This window comes from Saimiri boliviensis, chromosome 1 (assembly GCF_048565385.1).
Source record: "Saimiri boliviensis isolate mSaiBol1 chromosome 1, mSaiBol1.pri, whole genome shotgun sequence".
Taxonomy (NCBI): domain Eukaryota; kingdom Metazoa; phylum Chordata; class Mammalia; order Primates; family Cebidae; genus Saimiri; species Saimiri boliviensis.
In genome coordinates, this window is record NC_133449.1 from 168728055 (window position 1) to 168750747 (window position 22693).

General features: G+C 48.2%; 1 protein-coding gene across 1 annotated transcript; it reads left to right on the forward strand.

The window, feature by feature from the left end:
• The first annotated feature begins 575 nt into the window (after positions 1 to 575).
• SLC4A9 (solute carrier family 4 member 9) lies at positions 576 to 16505 on the forward strand. Its single transcript, XM_074380312.1, has 22 exons — positions 576 to 995; positions 1269 to 1501; positions 1787 to 1900; positions 2313 to 2368; positions 2522 to 2679; positions 2944 to 3031; positions 3404 to 3549; positions 3920 to 4036; positions 4210 to 4384; positions 4543 to 4676; positions 4870 to 5132; positions 6043 to 6101; positions 6356 to 6544; positions 6664 to 6777; positions 7921 to 8082; positions 8208 to 8386; positions 9080 to 9152; positions 11712 to 11780; positions 12042 to 12215; positions 12839 to 12994; positions 13356 to 13454; positions 15376 to 16505. Exons 1-21 carry the CDS (start codon positions 754 to 756, stop codon positions 13407 to 13409), a joined length of 2955 nt encoding a protein of 984 aa, XP_074236413.1. The 5' UTR covers positions 576 to 753; the 3' UTR covers positions 13410 to 13454; positions 15376 to 16505.
• Positions 16506 to 22693: the final 6188 nt, after the last annotated feature.

Here is a 22693-nt window from a genome sequence, read left to right on the forward strand (position 1 = left end):
TATATATATACTTGAGTGTAGTGGTGTGCACCTGTAGTCCCAGCTACCTGGGAGGCTGGGGTGGGAGGATCACTTAAGCCTAGGAGGTCAAGGTACAGTGAGCTGTGATTGCGCCACTACACTCCAGACTGGGTGACAGAGCGAGACCCTGTCTAAAAAAAAAAAAGAAAGAAAGAAAAGAAAGACTCAGGCACTAGGTCTTCCATCATTATCCCATTTAATGAGCAGAGCCTCTGCCTGCTATCTCCCTTACCCTGTCTGGCTTCCATAGACCCAATTATTTATTAGGTGCTTGTTTGTCCAAATGGGTGTGTCTGTGGCCCCAGGGGTGTGTTTGTGATACCAAAAACAGTCCTGGGTGTTTGGTGTTTTTATTTGATACAAGTTAGGGGATAGCAAAATCTGGGGTACCAGTCCTCAGACCCAGGCCAATCAATTACTCCCATTTCTTTACACAAAACACAGTGGGATCAGACCTGATACCACAGGAAATGCACATACACATTTTGAGTCTAGGTTGGGCATTTCTGGAGCGTCTGGGAAAGGCCAGGCTAGTCTTACAAGTACTCTTTATGCCAGCAGGGGGTGGGGCAAGCAAGTAGGGGAGTAGGTGACTGGCAGGCTCTGGCGTCAGCAGGCCTTGTTCTGTTTGTGTTGTGCTACAGTGGGGGATGCATTATAAACGAAACCAGCCAGAGGGCCCCTGGCTTCAGACCTAGGACTGTACTGGTTCTGAGATTCTGTGCCAGCCTCATGGAAATGAAGCTGCCAGGCCAGGAAGGGTTTGAAGCTTCCAGTGCTCCTACAAATGTTTCTGCAGGGGAGCTGGACAGTGACGTTGGTCCTGGCCCCAGTCCCGGCCCCGGCCCCAGCCCTGATGGCCCCTCAGCCACAGAGAGCAAGGAACTGGGGGTACCCAAAGACCCTCTGCTCTTCATTCAGCTGAATGAGCTACTGGGCTGGCCCCAGGCACTGGAGTGGAGAGAGACAGGCAGGTAAGTGGGATGCAAGCCAGTTCTGTGGGATCCTTCCCCTTCCCCAGCTACAGCCTCCTACATGCCCCCCAGCTCTTCTTGTGGGGCTGCCCAAAATTAGGATTTTCCCAGCTGTGTTCCCTTATTTCAGGATCTTACCTTCCGTGATGCTCAGCCTCTTCTGTAGTCTAGTTTTGAGATCCCCAAGACCCAAGATGAGAGGTGATTGCCAGGGGTGGGGCGACACTTCACACCACTGGCCCCAGGATGCCCTCATTGCCTTCCCTTCCCTAGCTCCTCTGCATCCTGGCTCCTGGACATGGGAGAAATGCCCCCAATAACACCGTCTACCCACCTCCATTGCAGGTGGGTACTGTTTGAGGAGAAGTTGGAAGTGGCTGCAGGCCGGTGGAGTGCCCCCCACGTGCCCACCCTGGCACTGCCCAGCCTCCAGAAGCTCCGCAGTCTGCTGGCCGAGGGTCTTGTACTGCTGGACTGCCCAGCTCAGAGCCTCCTGGAGCTTGTGGGTAGGCGGAGAGCCTTGGCAGGAAGAGCCTGGGTAGCCATGCCTTTTCCCCAGGATTTCCCCTCCAAAGTCTTGGAATCTTCTAAAACCCACCCCCAACCCCTCCTAGGATTGTGTACCCTTGTCGCAGCGTGGACATGGCAGGGCAGGGTGGAGGAGCGAGTTCATTGGCCCTGGCATTCCTAGACTCCCAGAAGGGAAAGGGGTCTGGGCAGAGGGAGAAGGGGAAGTGTGTGGGGGCAGGGAACGCTCAGGAGGGAGATGACACCCCCTATCCGTTCTCCAGAGCAGGTGACCACGGTGGAGTCACTGAGCCCAGAGCTGAGAGGACAGTTGCAGGCCTTGCTGCTGCAGAGACCCCAGCACTACAACCAGACCACAGGCACCAGGCCCTGCTGGGGTGAGAGCCTGGTGTGGCAGGGTCTCAGATCTTCCCTGAACCTTCCAGGGCTAGAAGTAACCCAGGCTTAGTTCAGACCCCAACCCAGTATTCGAGAGCAAGAACAAACTGGTGGTAATGTTGTGGGGAGAAGATTCAGGGGGCTAGAATTGTAAGAGAGTTCTGTGAAGGGATGTACTTGGTAGGCACCATGCCAAGAACTTTGCACACAGAATCTCCTTTGATCTTCACAACCACCCTGTAAGTAGTGCCACAATTATCCACATTTTAGTGATGAGAAAACTGAGGCTCAGAGTGGAGAAGGGTGTATTCTAATTCGTACAGCTTGTCAGTGGCAAAACTGGTTAGGGAGTCCTGGTGGATCCACCCCCAAAGCCTTTGCTCTTAATTACTGCAGAATCCTGTTTTGTAGGCTCTACTCATCCAAGAAAGGCTTCTGACGATGAGGAAGCCCCCCTGAGGGAACAGGTTTGTGGCCCTTCCTTGGGCTCCCTCTCTAGTGGCTGGGAGAGGGGTTAGGAATTAACAAAAGTCTACTTGCGACGGGATTTCTCATCAGTTGAGATCTTACCCTCCCCAAATAACCTTTCATACTCTGTGTCTCCTTGAACCCCCACCCAGTGTCAGAACCCTCTGAGACAGAAGCTGCCTCCAGGGGCTGAGGCAGGGACTGTGCTGGCAGGGGAGCTGGGTTTCCTGGCGCAGCCACTGGGAGCCTTTGTTCGGCTGCGGGACCCTGTGGTACTGGGGTCACTTGCTGAGGTGTCCCTCCCAAGCAGGTGAGGCTACTGAGTGGGAGTCAGGTATCATGGAGCCTAGGAGGGTCTTTACTGGGGAGGGGAAGGAGGATCTCAGTTCATTCTCTGAGGCTGTGGGGAAGATGGTACTCAGGGGTTTGGGGAAGAAGTAGTGGTCAAGACTGCAGGGAGATAGGCAAATATGTGTGTGTATGGGAGCTGATAGGTCAGAGCTGAGTGTCAGAGGCCAGGGCTGCCCTGTGAGAAAGCAGCTTGTGAATCTCTGGGGCCTGGTTCCCTCCTCAGGTTTTTCTGCCTTCTCCTGGGCCCCCCTATGCTGGGAAAAGGCTACCATGAGATGGCCCGGGCAGCAGCTGTCCTCCTCAGTGACCCGGTAAGCTGGGCAGGGGGGGTGTGTGTGCATGTATAACTATGTGTGTACACATGTGCACATGCATGCCTAGGCTCATGTGAGTGTGTGTGTGTGTGTGGACTCTGTATGTCTGCCTAAGTACATCAGTGAGGCAGAGTGAACATTGAGACTGAAGTTTCCTTGGCTCCTAGTGCAGCCGCATTACTGGCTGAATGCTGGCACACTGTAGACACAATAGATACCCACTGAATGAATGAATGAATGAATGCATGCATAAATGAAAATGTGAATGACTTGTCTGCTTATGTGACTTGTGTCTAGTTTTGAGACTACGAAAATGCATGTAAGAGACCAGATTTGCACTTACCACCCATTCTGTGCCCCCATCTTCAGCAATTCCAGTGGTCAGTTCGTCGGGCCAGCAACCTTCACGACGTTCTGGCAGCCCTAGATGCCTTCCTAGAGGAGGTGACAGTGCTTCCCCCAGGTCGGTGGGACCCAACAGCCCGGATTCCTCCGCCCAAATGTCTGCACAAAAGGTACCTGGGAGCCATTATCCCATACAGATTCCTGCCCACAGGCCCTGGGTCTAGTTCCATTGCTGAGGAGGGATGGGGTCCCAGGAAAGAGATAGGGAGCTATCTTTGGACTTAGAGTCAGGCAGACCTAACTGAGTTCTGCTGGACTAACCTCTCGCTAAGAGACCTGAACAAAGACCTTCCCTGCCTGAGTCTGGCTTTCACAGGTCGCAATATGACCTGCATCTTCTTGAGGCCCATGTGCCGCCGTGGTTCCCTTGCCGGCAGAGACACGAGCAGCCGCCAGGGGGCAGGGCGCCACGAGCTGTGGACTGAGTCGCCGACTGGCGGAGAGCCTCAGACAACCTGCGTTTCCCCGCTTCGTCCTCAGGCTTCCCTCGCAGCAGCGGGAGAGCAAAGGTCCCGCAGTCCCGTGCCTGACCTCGGCTGAGAACAGGCACGGCCATGACCCGCACGCCCCCAGCCCTGAGTTGCAGCGGACCGGCAGGTGAGGCGAGCTGGCAGGAAGCAAGGGTAGGGGACCTGGAGGAGGAGAGGAGTCACAGGGAAACAAGAGGTGTCTGCTCACTGTGGGAGGGGCTCACCCAGCCACAGGGAAAGTAGCGGGGATGAGGGTGTGGAGTGTGAAAACCTGGATCACTGACGACCCTCGGACGGGAGGCTGTTTGGGGGCCTTTTTCAGGACGTGCGCAGGAAGGCTCCGTGGTACCCCAGCGACTTCTTGGACGCCCTGCATCTCCAGTGCTTCTCGGCTGTACTCTACATTTACCTGGCCACTGTCACTAATGCCATCACTTTCGGGGGTCTGCTGGGAGACGCCACTGATGGTGCCCAGGTAGGTAGGGTTCTGTGAAGGGGGCAGCCAGAAGCTTTGGTGTCCCCCAGTCCGTCCCTTCCCTTGAGACTATGGGTAAGTTCAGGAGGCTCTCCCAAAGCTTGGGGTCCTGTCCTGAGAACTCCAGGGTTCTGTGCTGAGTCCCTGTTGGCTTCCAGGGAGTGATGGAAAGTTTCCTGGGCACAGCAGTGGCTGGAGCTGCCTTCTGCCTGATGGCAGGCCAGCCCCTCACCATCTTGAGCAGCACCGGGCCAGTGCTGGTCTTTGAGCGCCTGCTCTTCTCTTTCAGCAGGTAGGAGAGCTCCCCACCATCACCAGACTCCCGCTAGTGCCATGGTCAGCCTGCTCCTGGTTGGGTGAATAGGAGAGGGTGGGGGTGAATAGGAGAGGGTGGGAGCTACCTGTTTGGGTTGAGGGACACCTGACCTGGGTTTGGTGGGAAGCAGAAAGCCCTGCTAAGCCTCGCCTGTCTCTCATCCCCACAGAGATTACAGCCTGGACTACCTGCCCTTCCGCCTATGGGTGGGCATCTGGGTGGCTACCTTTTGCCTGGTGCTGGTGGCCACAGAGGCCAGTGTGCTGGTGCGCTACTTCACCCGCTTCACTGAGGAAGGTTTCTGTGCCCTCATCAGCCTCATCTTCATTTATGATGCTGTGAACAAAATGCTGAACTTGACCCATACCTATCCTATCCAGAAGCCTGGATCCTCTGCCTATGGGTGCCTCTGCCAATACCCAGGCCCAGCAGGTGGGTAAGGGAAACAGGGATCTTGGCCAGGTGAAGAAGGATGTAGGGAAGGGGAGGGGTCGCACCCTTACTATCCCCCCGATTAAGTTCAGCAAAATGCTGCGTACTTACTCACCTAATAACCAGCAGTACTATTTCCACTCTGGTTCTGAATCAGTTGAGAAATAAGACAACAGAAGGCCCAATGGCATCTTCCTTTCTGACAACACTGATAGAGGAACATACATGGGTTATATCTATGGGTGAATGGGCTTCCTAATGATGAAGCCGAAATTAGATTGACTTATCCACCAGTCATGGAAGCATGGATAGTCAAGTTGAGACTATCTTGCCCCAGAGGAGAACAGCTAAACACATTCGTCAAGCAGGCAACTTATACTTGAGAGAGGGGAGAGAAAGGGGCAGGGCCAGGTATACCCAGCTTCGTCTCCGGAAATCACCAATCAAATAAATCACTGGTCTTCTTGGTGAAAGTGGCCGGCCAGGTGGAGAGAGGCTTGGAGTCTTACACGTGCATATATCCTTCCACATGGAAGGCAACACCACACTGGTAAGAAGTGGCCTCTCTACATGTTCTTCTATCAGTGCTAGGCATGTACAAGACCAGTTCTAGCCCTGGTGGAAACACACAGATTTGTATACTCCTCCATTCAGCCAACATTTGCTGAGCATCTGCTGTGGCCAGGTCCTGTGCTTGGTACCAGGGATGCAGATGGGAAAAGAACTTGAGAGGACAAGGGCATGAGACAATGTCCTGAGAAGTACACACTTGGTAATGATGGAGTCAGCAGACAGATGAGTCGAAATTAAGAACTCTGGTGCAGCTGGACCCATCAGATTAGAATTTTATGGGGCTGGAGAAGGTTCCCAGGGGAGGGAACATACACCTGAATTATTCTCTGCTTCCCAGGAAATGAGTCTCAATGGACAACAACAAGCCCAAAAGACAGAGATGACATCTTAAGCATGGTGAGGGCCTGCTCCTGGAGGTTCTAGGAAGGAAAGGGTGGAGGCCAAGGCAGTCAGTGGTTCCTAGCTCTTCCTACCCATAGGCTAAGGAAATCTTCATAGGTCTGTGAGGCTTAGCCATTTCCTACAGCTGGGAAATTCCCATCCTGGACCCTTGGAATCTCTGTGGGTCCCTCCTCCCTTGAGGTGGGTCCAAGAGAGCAGGACATTTACTCCGTTGCCTGTAACCCCATCCCTGACCCTCCTCTGTACAGGACCTAGGCCTGATCAATGCATCCTTGCTGCCGCCACCGGAGTGCACACGGCAGGGAGGCCACCCTCGTGGCCCTGGCTGTCATACAGTCCCAGACATTGCCTTCTTCTCCCTCCTCCTCTTCCTTACTTCCTTCTTCTTTGCTATGGCCCTCAAGTGTGTAAAGACCAGCCGCTTCTTCCCCTCTGTGGTGAGTGTCACCTTTCTGTGGGAGAGGCCTGACTCTAGGGTCCTATCTGTGAACAGGAAGTGGTATGGAAAAAGGGGGATGGCAGGCCTGGACCTGACTGAGTGTCCACTGTGTGCCAGGTACGCAGAGGGCTCAGCGACTTCTCCTCAGTCCTGGCCATCCTGCTGGGCTGTGGCCTTGATGCTTTCCTGGGCCTAGCCACACCAAAGCTCATGGTGCCCAGAGAGTTCAAGGTGAGAGCAAGGGAAGAAGGTTGGGGGACCAGAGGGGAAAGCAGGGCCAGCAGACTATGGGGAAGGAAAATGCATAAATCCCACACTTCTCTTAGCTAAGCTTTTTTCTTCACTCATAAGCTAGAGATAGTAATAAGAATGGCCTCACAGGGTTGCTGTGAGGATTAAATGAGGTATTGCAGCAGACACGTGAGTACAGAGAATACATAGTAGCTATTATTACAGGCTATGGGTTAAGAGAATGGGTTCTGGTCAGCCAGCTCTGGTTTGAGTTCCAGTTCTTCCACTTCCCAGCTATGCATTAGGCAAGTTAATGCACATTTCTGAGCTCAATTTCTTCATCTATAAAATGGAAATAATAAAATGACAATAGTTGCTACCCTATAGATTGTTTTGAGGTTTACAGAAGATCATAGTGGAAAGCACTCAGCACGTGCTTAGCATATACCAAATCCTCAATAAATGTTAGATATTGTTGTTATGGGTTCGCCCTACCCTCGGCGTGGCCCTGCCCACCCCACTACTCCTCACTCTCTTCTTCACACCCCTTATTGCCTGCTCGGATCCAGGAAAGCTGGAACTCCCTTTCCAGGGCATGACAGTGTGCAGGACAAAGCTTAGCACTGACTTCTAGACTTTGTGCATTTGGAGACCGCCTCTCCAAATTCCCCCAAGACAGAAGAGCAGGGGCACTCCAACTAGGGCAGCAACTAGGGCCCCTTTCCCCACACATATGCTTGTAATCAGAGTTGACGCCGACACACCCAGCCCTGTCCCTGCCCCAGATCAAGGCAGGTCTGAGCCTGAGTTGCCCCACCCTGGAGAGGGAAAGAGAGGTCTCTAAGGAGTACATCAAGAAGTATATGCAGGCCACATCTGCTACCTCCTTCTCTTCCAGGGAAGGAGGGACACTGAACCAAAGTCCAGAGCCCCTGGTTCCAGCCCGACCTCAGGGCTGGTTTCCTTCATTCTGCTGTCTTTTAAGGCCCTAGGATGCTTTGAACCACCTGTGCACACATACCTCACTAGCATCTAATACCTTGGGGTGGGGGCAGAAAGTGGAAGAATGCCAAGGTTGAGGTGTGCAGGTGAGATGCTCTTGGGAGACCCTCTCCAACCTGTCCGTGAAATGCCCTCCCCCAGCCCACACTCCCTGGGCGTGGCTGGCTGGTGTCACCTTTTGGAGCCAACCACTGGTGGTGGAGTGTGGCAGCTGCCCTGCCTGCCCTGCTGCTGTCTATCCTCATCTTCATGGACCAGCAGATCACAGCAGTCATCCTCAACCGTGTAGAATATAGACTGAAGGTAAGGCCCTCGACCAAGGAACAGGAGCTCCAGGGGACGGTCTAGGCCCCCCATCTCCTACCTCAGAGGACAGAAGGCCCAGCCTGGGCTAGCGTCATCCTTGTTGCCCCCACCACTACCTGCAGAAGGGAGCTGGCTTCCACCTGGACCTCTTCTGTGTGGCTCTGCTGATGTTACTCACATCAGCGCTTGGACTGCCTTGGTATGTCTCAGCCACTGTCATCTCCCTGGCTCATATGGACAGTCTTCGGAGAGAGAGCAGAGCCTGTGCTCCCGGGGAGCTCCCCAACTTCCTGGGTATCAGGTGAGGGTAGTATTTAGGAAGTACAATAAGAGGTGGGCAGCAAGGTAGGGCAATGGGGAACATGACAGAGTTATTTGGGCAGCTTAAATTCTAAGCTGGTATCCCACAAGCACTGCAGTGGCAGAATGAGTGTGTTCTGGGCTCTGAGATGGGTAAGTCAGATCTTCCCCTCTCTTCCCTTAGCCATGGGGATGGGGAGGGGCCTCAAGAGGAGCATCAACCATGCAAAGCTAGAGGCAGCCAGGGCTGAAGTGGAGGGACAGGTGCCACCTAAGAATCCTCACTAAATGTAGAAGTTACAAAGGAATCCAACCTAAAAGCAATTTTGGAATTGTTGGAAACAGTCTAAGTATCTAAAGTATATGAAATCAACTTTATAAATTGTGAAATGTGAAGTCTTTATGGCAGTGTAAAAATTGCTAATTTTCCATCAAAATAAAAATGAGGAGCAATGATGAACTTGAATTGATGGAGAGGTCTGCGATTGTCACCTTGAAGTGCTCTGCCCCTTCTTCTCCACCAATTTTTCACATCAAGTTAAGGGCCCATCCCTCCAGGTGACCTCCTGGGGTATTCCTCTAGTTTCCTCTTGCTGCCAGGGTCCATATTGGTGTTCAGCCAGGATCTCCAGTCTGTGTACCCCAGGGGCTCTCCCTCTCCCAAACCCCAGCTAACTCCTCCCTCTTCCTACAGGGAGCAGAGGCTGACGGGCCTGGTGGTGTTCATCCTTACAGGAGTCTCCATCTTCCTGGCACCTGTGCTCAAGGTACCTTTGTTAGACAAGCCAGGATCAGGGTCAGTGCAGTAATGATAGGAAGCATGCAAGAACTGACACTAGTTGAACACTTACAGTGTGCCAGGCGCTCTATTAAGTTTTCTCCATACGTGGTCTCATTTAATCCTCACGTTAATCCTGAGAGGAATATGTATTTTACAGATGAGGCAGCTGAAGGTTAAAGAGGCAAGGTAACTTGCAACAGCCCATCGGAAGAGCCGGTTTTTCAGATCTGTCTGAGAACCCTAACTCTTATCCAGTGGGCTTTCTACCCAGAGGAGCAAGGTGTGAGTGTGCCACCACCATCCCCTAGGGTCTAAGTGCTATCCTTGCTCTAGCCTCCCAATGAAACTGAGACTAAGAGTATGATCAGGCCAGGTGTGGTGGCTCACACCTGTAATCCCAGCACTTTGGGAGGCCAAGGTGGGAGGATCACTTGAGTGCAGGAGTTTGAGAGTGGGCAGCATAAGGACACCCTGACTCTACAAAAACTAAAAAAAGGGCCGGGCATGGTGACTCATGCCTGTAATCCAAGCACTTTGGAGGCCAAGGCAGGTGGATCACCTGAGGTTAGGAGTTCAAGACCAGCCTGACCAACATGGTGAGACCCCGCCTTAAAAACAAACAAACAAACAAAAAACTAAAAAAAGTGGCTGGGCATGGTGGTACGTGCCTGAGGTGGAAGGATCACTTGAGCCCAGGAGTTTGAGAGTGCAGTGAGTGGTGATCACTGGATGACAAGAACAAGACTATCTCAAAAAAAAAAAAAAAAAAAAAGGTGTGACTGTCATACCCCAGAAAAACTCTGAGGCAAAAAGCTTTCACTTCTCCTTCACCAAAGGTATATAAAATATGTGCCATATGCAAGACTGCTAGGCACCTGGGAGAAGTGGGGCTTAGGGGAATATTGAAAAGAAACATGGAACCAAGCCCCTACCAGCAACATACACACAAGGAAAAATTAAGTAAAAAGTAATAGCAGAAAGGTTCAATGAGCCAAAATAGCAAAGCAGTCAAGGAGGGTGTGAAGAATGTCAGACAAGAGTCACTGGCAGGATGACAAGAGGTTAGGGAAGGGAAAGGTCATGAAAGCTGGGTGACAGTGGAGTAGGGAAAGAGCCAGATGAACCGGATCAGCCACTTACTAACTGGGTGACTCTCATTCATAGACATTTAGAGCATAAACCATATGCCAGGCCAGGTGCGGTGGCTCACACCTGTCATCCCAGCACTTTGGGAGGCCAAGGTAGGCAGATTGCTTGAGCTCAGGAGTTGGAGACCAGCCTGTGCAACATGGCGAAACTTCGTCTCTACAAAAAATACAAAAATTAGCTGGGCGTGGTGGTGTGCACCTGTAGTCCCAGCTACTTGGGAGGCTAAGGTGGGAGCATTACTTGAGCCCAGGTGGTCTAGGCTGCAATAAGCCATGTTTGTGACACTGTACTCCAGCCTGGACAACAGAGTGAGACCCTGTCTCAAAAAGCAAAAAACAAAAATAAAACAAAAACACACACACAAAAACCAAACAAAAACCCATATGCCAAGCACTGTTCTAGGTACTGGGGATACAATGGTGGTCAAAGGAGATCATTTTTCCAACCTTGCAATATGGTGAAAGGAGAAAGATTTTTAAAAATTAAAACAAGGGGCCGGGCATGGTGGCTCACACCTGTAATCCCAGCACTTTGGGAGGCCAAGGCAGGTATATCACTCCTGAGGTCAGGAGTTTGAGACTAGCCAGGCCAACATGGCAAAACCTCATCTCTACTAAAAATATAAAAGTTAACTGGGCATGGTGGCAAGCGCCTATAATCCCAGTTACTTGGGAGGCTGAGGCATGAGAATTGCTTGAACCTGGTGGGTGGAGGTTGCAGTGATGCAAGATCATGCCACTTCACTCCAGCGTGGGTGAAAGAGTGAAACTCTGTCTCAAAAAATAAAATAAAATAAAAATAAAAAGAAAATCGGATAACTTTAGATAGCGATCACTTCTATGAAAAATAAAATAGGATAAGATGTTTAAGAGTGCCAGGGACTACTTAAGATTGGGCCTGAAGTCAAAAAGTCAGTGAAGACCCTTGGGGGTATCATGAGATGAGCCATGAGTAGTAAGAAGAAACTGGTTATGAGAAAGTCTGGGGGAAGAGCCCTTTAGGTGGAGGGAACGGCAAAACAAAAGGCTTTGCAAGGGGTAGGAACAAACTTGGGCATGTTGAGGGAAGGAAAGGAGGTTAGTATAGTAGGAGCATAAAGAACAGAGGGAAATGTGATAGATAAGATTGGAGAGGTAGGCTAGGTAATGGACAAAGTTACTTAGTTCCTCTGAAATTCAATTTCCCCATCTGTAAAATGAAGGCAATAATAACATTTACTTCATCTGATTGATTTGAGGATTCAATAAGATTAGGTATGCAAAGTTTGAAAGGAAAGGCAAGACCTGAGCAGACCTGGATGCTAGATGCTAGAGGCATCTAGGGCAACTAGGCATCCTGGGGCATCTGGGAGGTTGGCAGAGGTAAACTTTGCCAATTCTCTGCTTCTTTCTACCAGTTCATCCCAATGCCTGTGCTCTATGGCATCTTCCTGTACATGGGGGTGGCAGCACTTAGCAGCATTCAGGTGAGCCCATTAAAATCACCTAGCCAAAAAAAAAAAAAAAATGACTTAGCAACCCCGCTCCTTTTTTCTTCTATGCTGGCATCTCCTGCCTACACTTGCCGATTCCCCTCTTATCCTCTTTTTCCTGTCTCTCCTGGGCTCAGGGACTCGGCTGCCATGCTCCTACCCATGCTCCCCATGCTGGGCTAAGATAGCTATCAGCGACACCCTCCTGTCAGGCTACCTGAGTGCCTTGCATTCTTCTTCCTCTTGTTCCCCTAGTTCACTAAGAGAGTAAAGCTGTTGTTGATGCCAGCAAAACACCAGCCAGACCTGCTACTGTTACGGCATGTGCCTCTGACCAGGGTTCACCTTTTCACAGCCATCCAGCTTGCCTGTCTGGGGCTGCTTTGGATAATCAAGTCTACCCCTGCAGCCATCATCTTCCCCCTCATGGTAACCTGAGGCAGGGTTGGGATGTGTCCTAGAGGGTCATGGGGGACTTTGAGTCTGGAAGGGTGGCCAAGGCCTCCACAAGAGGAAGAATCTCCCCTCTCACTTGCTGTGGCTCTCCCTTGTTGGAAATACTAAGACAAAGAAAAAGATGGCAGAGTGATACCTAGATTTGGGCTAGTCCTGAGACACCTGAGTCACCCCTTTTCCCAACCTATTTGAAGTGATCAACCACAGGTAGGAATATAAAACCCAGAAGAAATCTGAGGTCTTGGGAGAGGAAATCGTGACACTTTTGTTATTCAGTGAGGTGATAACACAGGTGGCTTCTAGCCTTGTTCTTAGTGAGGAAGTTAAGAATCATAGGCTTTGCAGTAGAACTAGAACCAATCTGCTTACTACATCCCAGACGTGTGACCTCTGGGAAGTAACTAATCAGTCGGGGCCTCAGTTTCCTTCTCTGTACAATGGGAATAATTATTCTATCTACCTCATAGGAATGTGTTAGCATTCAGTGAAACTGATACACAATGCCTAGCACATAGGAAATGCTCGATACATGTTACTATTGTTAATGTTCCTATTGCTGTTGCTGACAGGCCTGGGCTGTGTTTCTATTCCTACAGTTGTTGGGCCTTGTGGGGGTCCGAAAGGCCCTGGAGAGGGTCTTCTCACCACAGGAACTCCTCTGGCTGGATGAGCTGATGCCAGAGGAGGACAGAAGCATCCCTGAGAAGGGGCTGGAGTCAGAGCACTCGTTCAGTGGAAATGACAGTGAAGATGTGAGCTCTGGACGGGGTCCTCTCAGGGGAATGTGGCAGGGCTTGGGAGAGTGTTCTTGTCCAGGAGCTGTCCCTAAATAATATCTCCATTAAGCCTGCAGATGTGATCAACAGTCACTTCCCTTAGCTGTGTATGGATATAGGCAGACTGAAGGGATGAGGGAAATCTTTCTTCATAGGACACAGGCCCTCGATATGGGTGGAAAGGGCTGAGGCTTCAGCTTAAGTGGGCTGTCCTTCTCATCTCTGATCTTTGTCTCACTGTGGGTTTATATCCAGTCAGTGGGTCCCTTCCTCTATGTTGTCTCTCATTATGTTTTTCTGTTTCTCCTCAATCTGTATTGGGATCTGTCTTCCACAGTCAGAGCTGATGTATCAGCCAAAGGCTCCAGAAATCAACATTTCTGTGAATTAGCTGGAGTAGGAGTCTGGGAGTGGAGACCCCAGGAAACAGCATGAGGTGAGGGTGTGAGTGAAGTGCTGCTGATGTTGAGGGTGGGAGGTGTGGGCTCAGACCTTGGAACTCTCCAGTGTGTTGACAAGCCCTGTTTTCTCCTTACTCCAGTCCCTTAGGAATCCTAGATTCGGAGTGCTGGGGTGTAGAAGGGTCTTTTCCTAGTGAAGAATAACTGGCAAGGGTGCCTGGGCTTGGCTACCTGTGGTTCTGAAGTTTGGTCAGTAGAGGGAGCTCAAACTCACACCAAAAGGGAAGCGGAGATGGGTGTTGGTGGGGGGTGGGGGGTGCCATGGCAAAAGAAATGGGAAGGAGCTGGAAGGAGAGGAAGGGAGAAAGCCTGGTGCTCCTTTCCCTTGCCTGGAAGGCTCCTCCCTTAGGCTGCTGAGAACCACATTCTAGACATGTGGAGCCAATTGTCCTCTCTGCCATTCCTTCATTTTATTCATCCATATATCAAGCATTTTCTGAGGACCTATCATGCATATCTTGGTACTAGAGATACAGTAGTAAGATAGTCATGGTCCCTTGCCTCAGGAAGCTTAAATTCCAGTGGGAGAGTAGACAAATAAATAGACGACTGTTAGAATGGGATAGTTCCGATAAAGGAAGAACAGGCCATGGGAGCAGGGCTTCTAATCTCTTCTTGGAGAGCAGTAAGGCAGAGTGGTAAGAGTTGGTGAAGGTGGGGTGGTGGTGGCTGGGTGGTGGGAGCTCCACTTCAAAGAGGAAATGGTCCATAATTTGAAATCCAAAGAAGGAATAGAAGCTAGCCAGGTAACTGGGCACAGTGGCACACAATTGTAGTCCCAACTACTAGGGAGGCTGAGCCAAGAGGATTCTTTGAGTCCAGGAGTTCAAGCTGTAGTGTGCAATGATCATGGCTGTGAATAACCACTGCACTCCAGCCTGGGCAACATAGTAAGATCCTGTCTCTATTTTTTTTTTTTTTTTTTTTAAAAAGGAGCAAGCCAGAACAAGATGAAGGGGAAATATTCTAAGCAGAGGCCACAGCATGTACAAAAGCCTGGAACTGGTTGCCCTTAATAAGCTGAACTCTCTTTTGGGGCTGGGTACAGTGGCTCATGCCTGTAATCCCAGCACCTTGGGAGGCAGATGTGGGCAGATTATCCAAGGTCAGGAGTTTGAGACCAGCCTGCCCAACATAGTGAAACCCTGTTTCTACTAAAAATACAAAAATTAGCTGGGCGTGGTGGTGCATGCCTGTAAGAGGTTGAGGCAAGAGAATCGCTTGAACTGGGGAGGCAGAGGTGTGGAAGTTGCAGTGAGCCGAGATTGCACCACTACACTCCAGCCTGGGCGACAGAGAAACTCCGTCTCAAAACAAAAACGAAACCAAAAACAAGGCCGGCCGTGGTGGCTCACACCTGTAATCCCAACACTTTGGGAGGCCAAGGCAGATCACGAGGTCAGGAGATAAGAGACAATCCTAGCTAACATGGTGAAACCCTGTCTCTGCTAAAAATACAAAAAATTAGCAGGTCATGGTGGCATGCGCCTGTAGTCCCAGCCACTCAGGAGGCTGAGGCCAGAGAATTGTTTGAACCCGGGAGGCAGAGGTTGCAGTGTGCTGAGATTGTGCCACTGCACTCCAACCTTGGCCATGGAGTCAGACTCCGTCTCACAAAAAAAAAAAAAACCAGCAACAACAACAACAAAAACAAACTCTCTTTTGGGCCATAGAACACCCTCCTTTTTATGCTTCTCCAAGTCCAAGAGCCTAAGAGTCTCTGACTCTAAGAGCAATGGGAAATTTGGGGGACTGGAGAGAGAAAGGGGAATTCACTGGCTGGCCCTAAACAAGATTTCCTGGGCTTTCCTTATCTCTTATCACTCTTTTTGCTCTGTTCTTTGCAGTAGTATGTCCCATGAGCACTTGTTTTGGCCTCACCACGTCTTCTCTCAGTTCACAGGAGCTGACTCACGAAGTCAGGACATTGCTGGCCTTTCGTTTAACTTCCAGATGCTCAGTTGGTTTGGGGCAGGACTGAAGGGCAGCTGCCAAGACCTCAGTTACCTCCTGACCTGAGGGTGGAGAGTGGCAGGAAGCAAGCATGTTTGCTGTGCGCTTAGGAAAGGCTGGTGAACCAGAAGAACTGATCAGGCCCTATACACTCTACTCATTAAAAGGTCCTGAGCCACTAAGTGCTTCCCATTTTGAACTTTCTGTCCTCACAGATTCTCTTTTACAGAATTTAAGGGCTATCAAAGAACTCTTTTCAGCTTGCAAACAGAAAAAGACAGTCTTTCCAGAATAATTATTCTTCTGTTAAATTGTTTTTTACACATATTGGAAGACTGAGGTGGGAGTATTGCTTGAGCCCAGGAGTCGGAGAGCAGCCTGAACAACATAGTGAAACCTCGTTTTCACACAAAAACAACAACAACAAAAATTAGCTAGGTGTGGTGGTGCACACCTGAGGTCCCAGCTACTCAGGAAGCTAAGGCAGGAGGATTGCTTGAGCCTAGGAGGTTGAGGCTGCAGTGAGCCATGATCATGCCACTGCACTCCAGACTTGGCAACACAACAAGAACCTGTCTCAAAAAAAAAAATTTTTTTTTTTTTTAAAAAGAAGCAAAACATACTGCAGTAGTCATTTCCAAAAAAAAAGAAGCAAGACAAAAAAAATATTGGGCCAGGCATGGTGGTTTATACCTGTAATCCCAGCACTTTGTGGGGCCAAGGTGGGCGGATCACATGAGGTCAGGAGTTTGAGACCAACCTGGACAGCATGGTAAAAACCCATATCTACTAAAAATACAAATATTAGCTGGGCATGGTGGCATGTGCCTGCGATGCCAGCTACTCAGGAGGCTGAGGCAGGAGAATCGCTTGAACCAGAAGACAGAAGTTGCAGTGAGCCAAGATCATACCACTGCACTCCAGCCTGGGTAACAGAGTAAGACTCTATCTCCAAAAAAATAAAAATAAAAAATAATGTTGATGTATGTAGTTGTAGTTTGTTTTCATTGCTAGGAAGCACTCCATTGTATAACTCTACCATGGTTCAATTATCCAGTTTTCTATTGACTCAAATAATTCACTGGTGAAGCCACTGGGGCCTGGAGGTTGCTTTGTGGAAAGTTTAAGTTGGTTCAAATTCTTTAATTTTCAGGCTGTTTATTTCTTCTTCAGCCATTTTTGGTGAATTGTATTTTTCTGGGACTCTACTCATTTTATTTAATTTTTCATATTTATTGACAAAAAGTTATTATAACTCTTACCTGCTTAATATCTGTCGCACCTTTAGTTATGGTTTTCTTATTTCTCTTTTTTTTTTTGATTCTTGGTTACTCTTGCAAGTTAGGCTACTAGTCTTTTTAAATAACTAACTTTTGGCTTTGTTGATCTTCTCTACCGAATGTTTCTCTACTTCATTAATTTCTGCTCTTATTTCCTTCTTTCTATTTTCTTTGTGTTTATTGTTGTTTTTCTAATTTCTTACCTCTTTATTCTGAGCCTTATTTGTTTCCTAATGTAAACAGTACTGCTATGAATTTCCTCCTAAGTACCACTTGTATCTTACAGGTTTTGATACACAATATTCTCATTACCATTTATTTCTTTTAAGTATTTTCTGATTTCTACTGATTTCTCCTTTGATCCACAAGTTGTTGAAAAGTGCATTTAAAAAATTTCCAAACATACTTTTTTTCCTTTATCTTTTTGTAACTGATTTCTAAGTTAATTGCATTTAGACACTTGTGAGGCTAACTTTATGGCCTGGAAGGTTGTAAATTTTTGTCATATTCCATGTATACTTGAAAATAATGCTTCTTCTCCAATTTTCTATTTCTATTAGGCCAGCTTCTAATTGTGCAGTTCAAGATGTTCTATATATGGCATGACTTTATTTGGCCTGTTTGAACTATCTAGTACTGGGAAAGGTATTTTAATAAATCTATTATGACAATGAATTTGTCATTATCTCTTGAAGATCTGTCAAGTTTTGCTTTTATGTATTTTTAAATGCTGTGTTATTGAGGTGCTTTCTAGTTTAGAATTGTTATATCTTCCTGGTTAATTGATCCTTTTATTATTTTGTAATAATTTTGTTTTGTAGTGATTAGTAATTCTTTCTGCTTAAAAGTTATTTTGGCCGGGCGCGGTGGCTCAAGCCTGTAATCCCAGCACTTTGGGAGGCCGAGGCGGGTGGATCATGAGGTTAAGAGATCGAGACCATCCTGGTCAACGTGGTGAAACCCCATCTCTACTAAAAATACAAAAAATTAGCTGGGCATGGTGGCACGTGCCTGTAATCCTAGCTACTCAGGAGGCTGAGGCAGGAGAATTGCCTGAACCCAGGAGGCGGAGGTTGCGGTGGGCCGAGATCGCGCGCCATTGCACTCCAGCCTGGGTAACAAGAGCGAAACTCCGTCTCAAAAAAAAACAAAAACAAAAACAAAAACAAAAACAACAAAAACAAAAATAAAAGTTATTTTGTCTGCTAGAAATATAGTTAAATTAGCTTTCTTGTGATTAGAATTTACCTATATTATATATTTATGTTCTTTGAATTTTAGTCTTTCTGTGTTCTATTTTACATGTATGTTTTGTAATCACCATGTGGTCAGATTTAGTTTTTTTGTATTTATTTTTTTTCTAATTTACATAAACAACTTTTAGAGGCAAGGTCTCACGTCACCCAGGCTGGAGTGTAGTGGCACGACCTTGGCTCACTGTGGCCTCAGCCTCCTAGGCTGAAGAGATCTTCCTGCCTCAGTCTCCTGAGTAGCTAGGACTACAAGTACACACCTCCATGCCCTGCTTATTTTTATTTATATATTTATTTTGAGACAGCATCTCACTCTGTCGCCCAAGCTGGAGTGCAATGGCGCCATCTCGGCTCACTGCAACCTCCACCTCCTGGGCTCAAGAGATTCTCCTGGGCCGGGCACGGTGGCTCAAGCCTGTAATCCCAGCACTTTGGGAGGCCGAGGTGGGTGGATCACGAGGTCAAGAGATCGAGACCATCCTGGTCAGCATGGTGAAACCCCATCTCTACTAAAAATACAAAAAATTAGCTGGGTGTGGTGGCGTGTGCCTGTAATCCCAGCTACTCAGGAGGCTGAGGCAGGAGAATTGCCTGAACCCAGGAGGCGGAGGTTGCAGTGAGCAAGATCGCGCCATTGCACTCCAGCCTGGGTAACAAGAGTGAAACTCCGTCTCAAAAAAAAAAAAAAAAAAAAAAAGAGATTCTCCTGCCTTAGCCTCCTGAGTAGCCGGAATTACAGGCGAGTGCCACCAAGCCCGGCTAATATTTTGGTGTTTTAGTAGAGATGAGGTTTCACCGTGTTGCCCAGGATGGTTTCAGACTCCTGAGTTCAGGCAATCCGCCCGCCTCAGCTTCCCACAGTACTGGGATTACAGGTATGAGTCATCATGCCTGGTCACCTTGCTTATTTTTAAATTTTTATAGAAGGGTCCAGGGTCTCACTATGTTTCCCAGTCTGGTCTCAAACTCCTGGCCTCAAGTGATCCTCCTACCTTGGCCTCCCAAAGTGATGGGATTATAGGTGTGAACCACTGCACTGGCCCCCCTGAGTTTGTTTTTTGTTTTTTAAAATTAATTAATTAATTAATGTTTTTGAGACAGAGTTTCACTTTTGTTGCCCATGCTGGAGTGCAATGGTGAGATCTCAGCTCACTGCAACCTCTGCCTCCCAGGTTCAAGCAATTCTCCTGCCTCGGCCTCCCAAGTAGCTTATATTACAGGCATGTGCCACCACCACGCCTGGCTAAATTTTTTTTTTTTTTTTGAGATATGGTCTCACCTGTTACCCAGGCTGGAGTGCAGTGGCACAAATATGGCTCACTGCAGCCTTTAACTCCTCAGCTCAAGTGATCCTCCCACCTCAGCCTCCTGAGTAGCTGGGAGAACAGATAGGTACCTGCTACTTTTAAAAAATTTTTGTAGATTTGGGGTCTCACTATGTTGCCCAGGCTGGTCACAACCTCCTGGGCTCAAGCAATCCTCCTGCTTTGGCCTCTAAAAGTGCTGGGAGGCCGGGCGCGGTGGCTCAAGCCTGTAATCCCAGCACTTTGGGAGGCCGAGGCGGGTGGATCACGAGGTCAAGAGATCGAGACCATCCTGGTCAACATGGTGAAACCCCGTCTCTACTAAAAATACAAAAAAATAGCTGGGCATGGTGGTGCGTGCCTGTAATCCCAGCTACTCAGGAGGCTGAGGCAGGAGAATTGCCTGAACCCAGGAGGCGGAGGTTGAGGTGAGCCGAGATCGCGCCATTGCACTCCAGCCTGGGTGACAAGAGCAAAAACTCCGTCTCAAAAAAAAAAAAGTGCTGGGATTGCAGGTGCCAGCCACCATGCCTGGCAAGGGTTTTTTTGTTTTTGTTTTTGTTTTTGAGACAGAGTTTCACTCTATCCTCAGGCAGGAATGCAGTGGAGCTATCTCGGCTCACAGCAACCTCTGACTCCCTGGTTCAAGTGATTGTCCTGCCACAGCCTCCCGAGTAGCTGGGATTACAGGCATGTGCCACTGTGCCCAGCTAATTTTTGTATTTTTAGTAGAGATAGGGTTTGACCATGTTGGTCAGGATGGTCTCAATCTCCTGACCTCATGATCTGCCTGCTTTGGCCTCCCAAAGTGCTGGGATTACAGGTGTAAGCCACCATGCTTGGCCGGTTTTTTTTTGAGACGGAGTTTCGCTCTTGTTACCCAGGCTGGAGTGCAATGGCGCGATCTCGGCTCACCGCAACCTCCGCCTCCTGGGTTCAGGCAATTCTCCTGCCTCAGCCTCCTGAGTAGCTGGGATTACAGGCACGCACCACCATGCCCAGCTAATTTTTTGTATTTTTAGTAGAGACGGGGTTTCACCTTGTTGACCAGGATGGTGTCGATCTCTTGACCTCGTGATCCACCCACCTCTGCCTCCCAAAGTGCTGGGATTACAGGCTTGAGCCACTGCGCCCGGCCGGTTTTTTGTTTTTAAATGCAATTTGACAATCCATCCTTTAGCTAGAAAATTTAGTACATTTACATTTAGAGTAATTACTAATACATTTGATTTTGTTTTACTTGGTTTTTATTTCCTATTTTTCTGTTTCTCTTTTCTCCTTTTCTTACGTTGTTTTAGATGGATTGAGCTATTCTTGTCCTTTCTTTTTCTTTTCCACTTTCCTCCCCCTACTTGCTTGGGATATGAGAAAAAGGGAGGTCAAAGATGACTCCAGTGTTTTGGGCCTCAGCAACAGGAAGAATGAAATTGCCATTGACTTGAGTTCATATTTGGACATTATGATGCCTTTAATTATTTATTTGTATTTTTAGTAGAGATGGGGTTTCACCATGTTGGCCAGGCTGGTCTCGAATTCCTGACCTCAAGCAATCCACCAGCCTCGGCTTCCCAAAGTATTGGGATTGCAGGCGTGAGCCACTGTGCCTGGCCATATAATGCCTTTTAGACAATCAAGCAAAGATGTCAAATAGGCTGCTGGACATGCAAATCTGAGGAAATCTGAGTGAGAGATAAAATTTATAACTTTATTAGAGTACAAATTATATTGAAAACACAGACTATATAAGATTGCCAAGGGAGTATAATCAGAGAAGAGATCCAAGGACCAAGTCTTAGAACACTTCACTGCTAAAAGATTAGGAGGCAGAGGAGCAACCAGGAAACGAGAAGACTGAGGAGTGGCCAGTGACATGGAATCAAAACCAGAAGTTAAGAAAACATTTCAAGAAAAATTGTTTTTGGTTAGTTTGTCTTGGGGTCATTCTAACTCTTTACCTTTGTGTCATCTCATGATGAGTCTTAAAGTTAAAAATTATATTTAACCTATGATTTTAGTTGTTTTTTGGGAAGATTGTTCAGAAATTATAATCCATCCAGTGTCAGAAATGGAAATCATGCCAATCATTTTTTAAATGTTACAAAGAAAAACCCTGGCTGAGCACACTGCCTCATTCCTATAATCCCAGCATTTTGGGTAGCTGAGGAGGGAGGATCACTTGAGCCCTCAGGAGTTCAAGACCAGCCTGGGAAACATGGTGTGACCCTGTCTCTACCAAAAAAAAAAAAAAAACCATAAAAAATTAGCTGGACATGGTAGCACATCCTGTAGTCCCAGCTACTCAGAGCAGGGGTAAGGAATGTGCTAAGCTGGGAGAATAACTTGAGCCCAGGAGTTTGAAGCTATAGTGAGCTGTGATTGCACCACTGCACTCCAACCTGAGTGACAGAGAGAGATCCTCTCTCAAAATAAAGTCTAAATTTAAATGATACTTTTTAAAAAATTACTTAAGAATTTCTCTTTTATTGCTTCTCAGCCTTTTGGCTAAGATCAAGTGAAGAATTTCTCTTTTTTTGAGGTGGAGTTTCACTCTTGTTGCCCAGGCTGATTTTGAACTGGAATGCAATGGCATGATCTCAGTTTACTGCAGTCTCTGCCTCCTGGGTTCAAGTGATTATCTGGCCTCAGCCTCCTGAGTAGCTGGGTCTACATGCACCCACCACCACACCCGTCTAATTTTTTTTTTTTTTTTTTTTTGTATTTTTAGTAGAGATGGGGTTTCATCATGTTAGCCAGGCTGGTCTCCAAATTCTGACCTCAGGTGGTCTCACCGCCTCAGCTTCCCAAAGTGCTCAGATTACAGGTGTGAGCCACCGTGCCCGGCCAAGAATTTCTCGCTTTGTCACCAAGGCTGGAGTGTAGTGGCATAATCTTGGCTCACTGCAACCTCCTGGGTTCAAGCAATTCTCCTGCCTCAGCCTTCTCAGTAGCTGGGATTACAGGTGCACGTCACCACACCCGGCTAATTTTTGTATTTTTAGTAGAGATGGGGTTTCACCATGTCAGTCAGGCTGGTCTCAAACTCCTGACTTCGTGATCCACCCACTTTGGCCTCCCAAAGTGCTAAGATTACAGGCTCGAGCCACTGCGTCCGGCCAGAATTTTTTTTAGAGATAGGGTCTTGCTATGTTGCTCAGAATGGTTTCAAGCTCCTGGGCTCAAGCAGTCCCTGTCTCAGCCTCCTAAAGTGTTATGATTATGGGATGAGACACTGTGCCCAGCCAAATGATATTTTAGGCATGTATTTCTCTCAATCAATAGATACTTAGACTACCATGTTAGGGTTTTTCTTTCTTTCTATTTATTTACTGATTTTATTTAATTTATTTTTTGAGATAGGGTATTGCTCTGTTGCCCAGACTGGAGTGCAGTGGTGCAATCATAGCTTACTGTAGACTTGAGCTCC

What these genes read in the sequence shown, in the direction of transcription:
- SLC4A9 (XM_074380312.1), top strand. Translation starts at nt 754, where the DNA reads ATGGAAATGAAGCTGCCAGGCCAGGAAGGGTTTGAAGCTTCCAGTGCT. An exon ending in GAGTTGCAGCGGACCGGCAG is followed by an intron (nt 4,037 to 4,209) that starts GTGAGGCGAGCT and finishes CTCGGACGGGAG; the next exon opens with GCTGTTTGGGGGCCTTTTTC. An exon ending in ACGCCACTGATGGTGCCCAG is followed by an intron (nt 4,385 to 4,542) that starts GTAGGTAGGGTT and finishes GTTGGCTTCCAG; the next exon opens with GGAGTGATGGAAAGTTTCCT.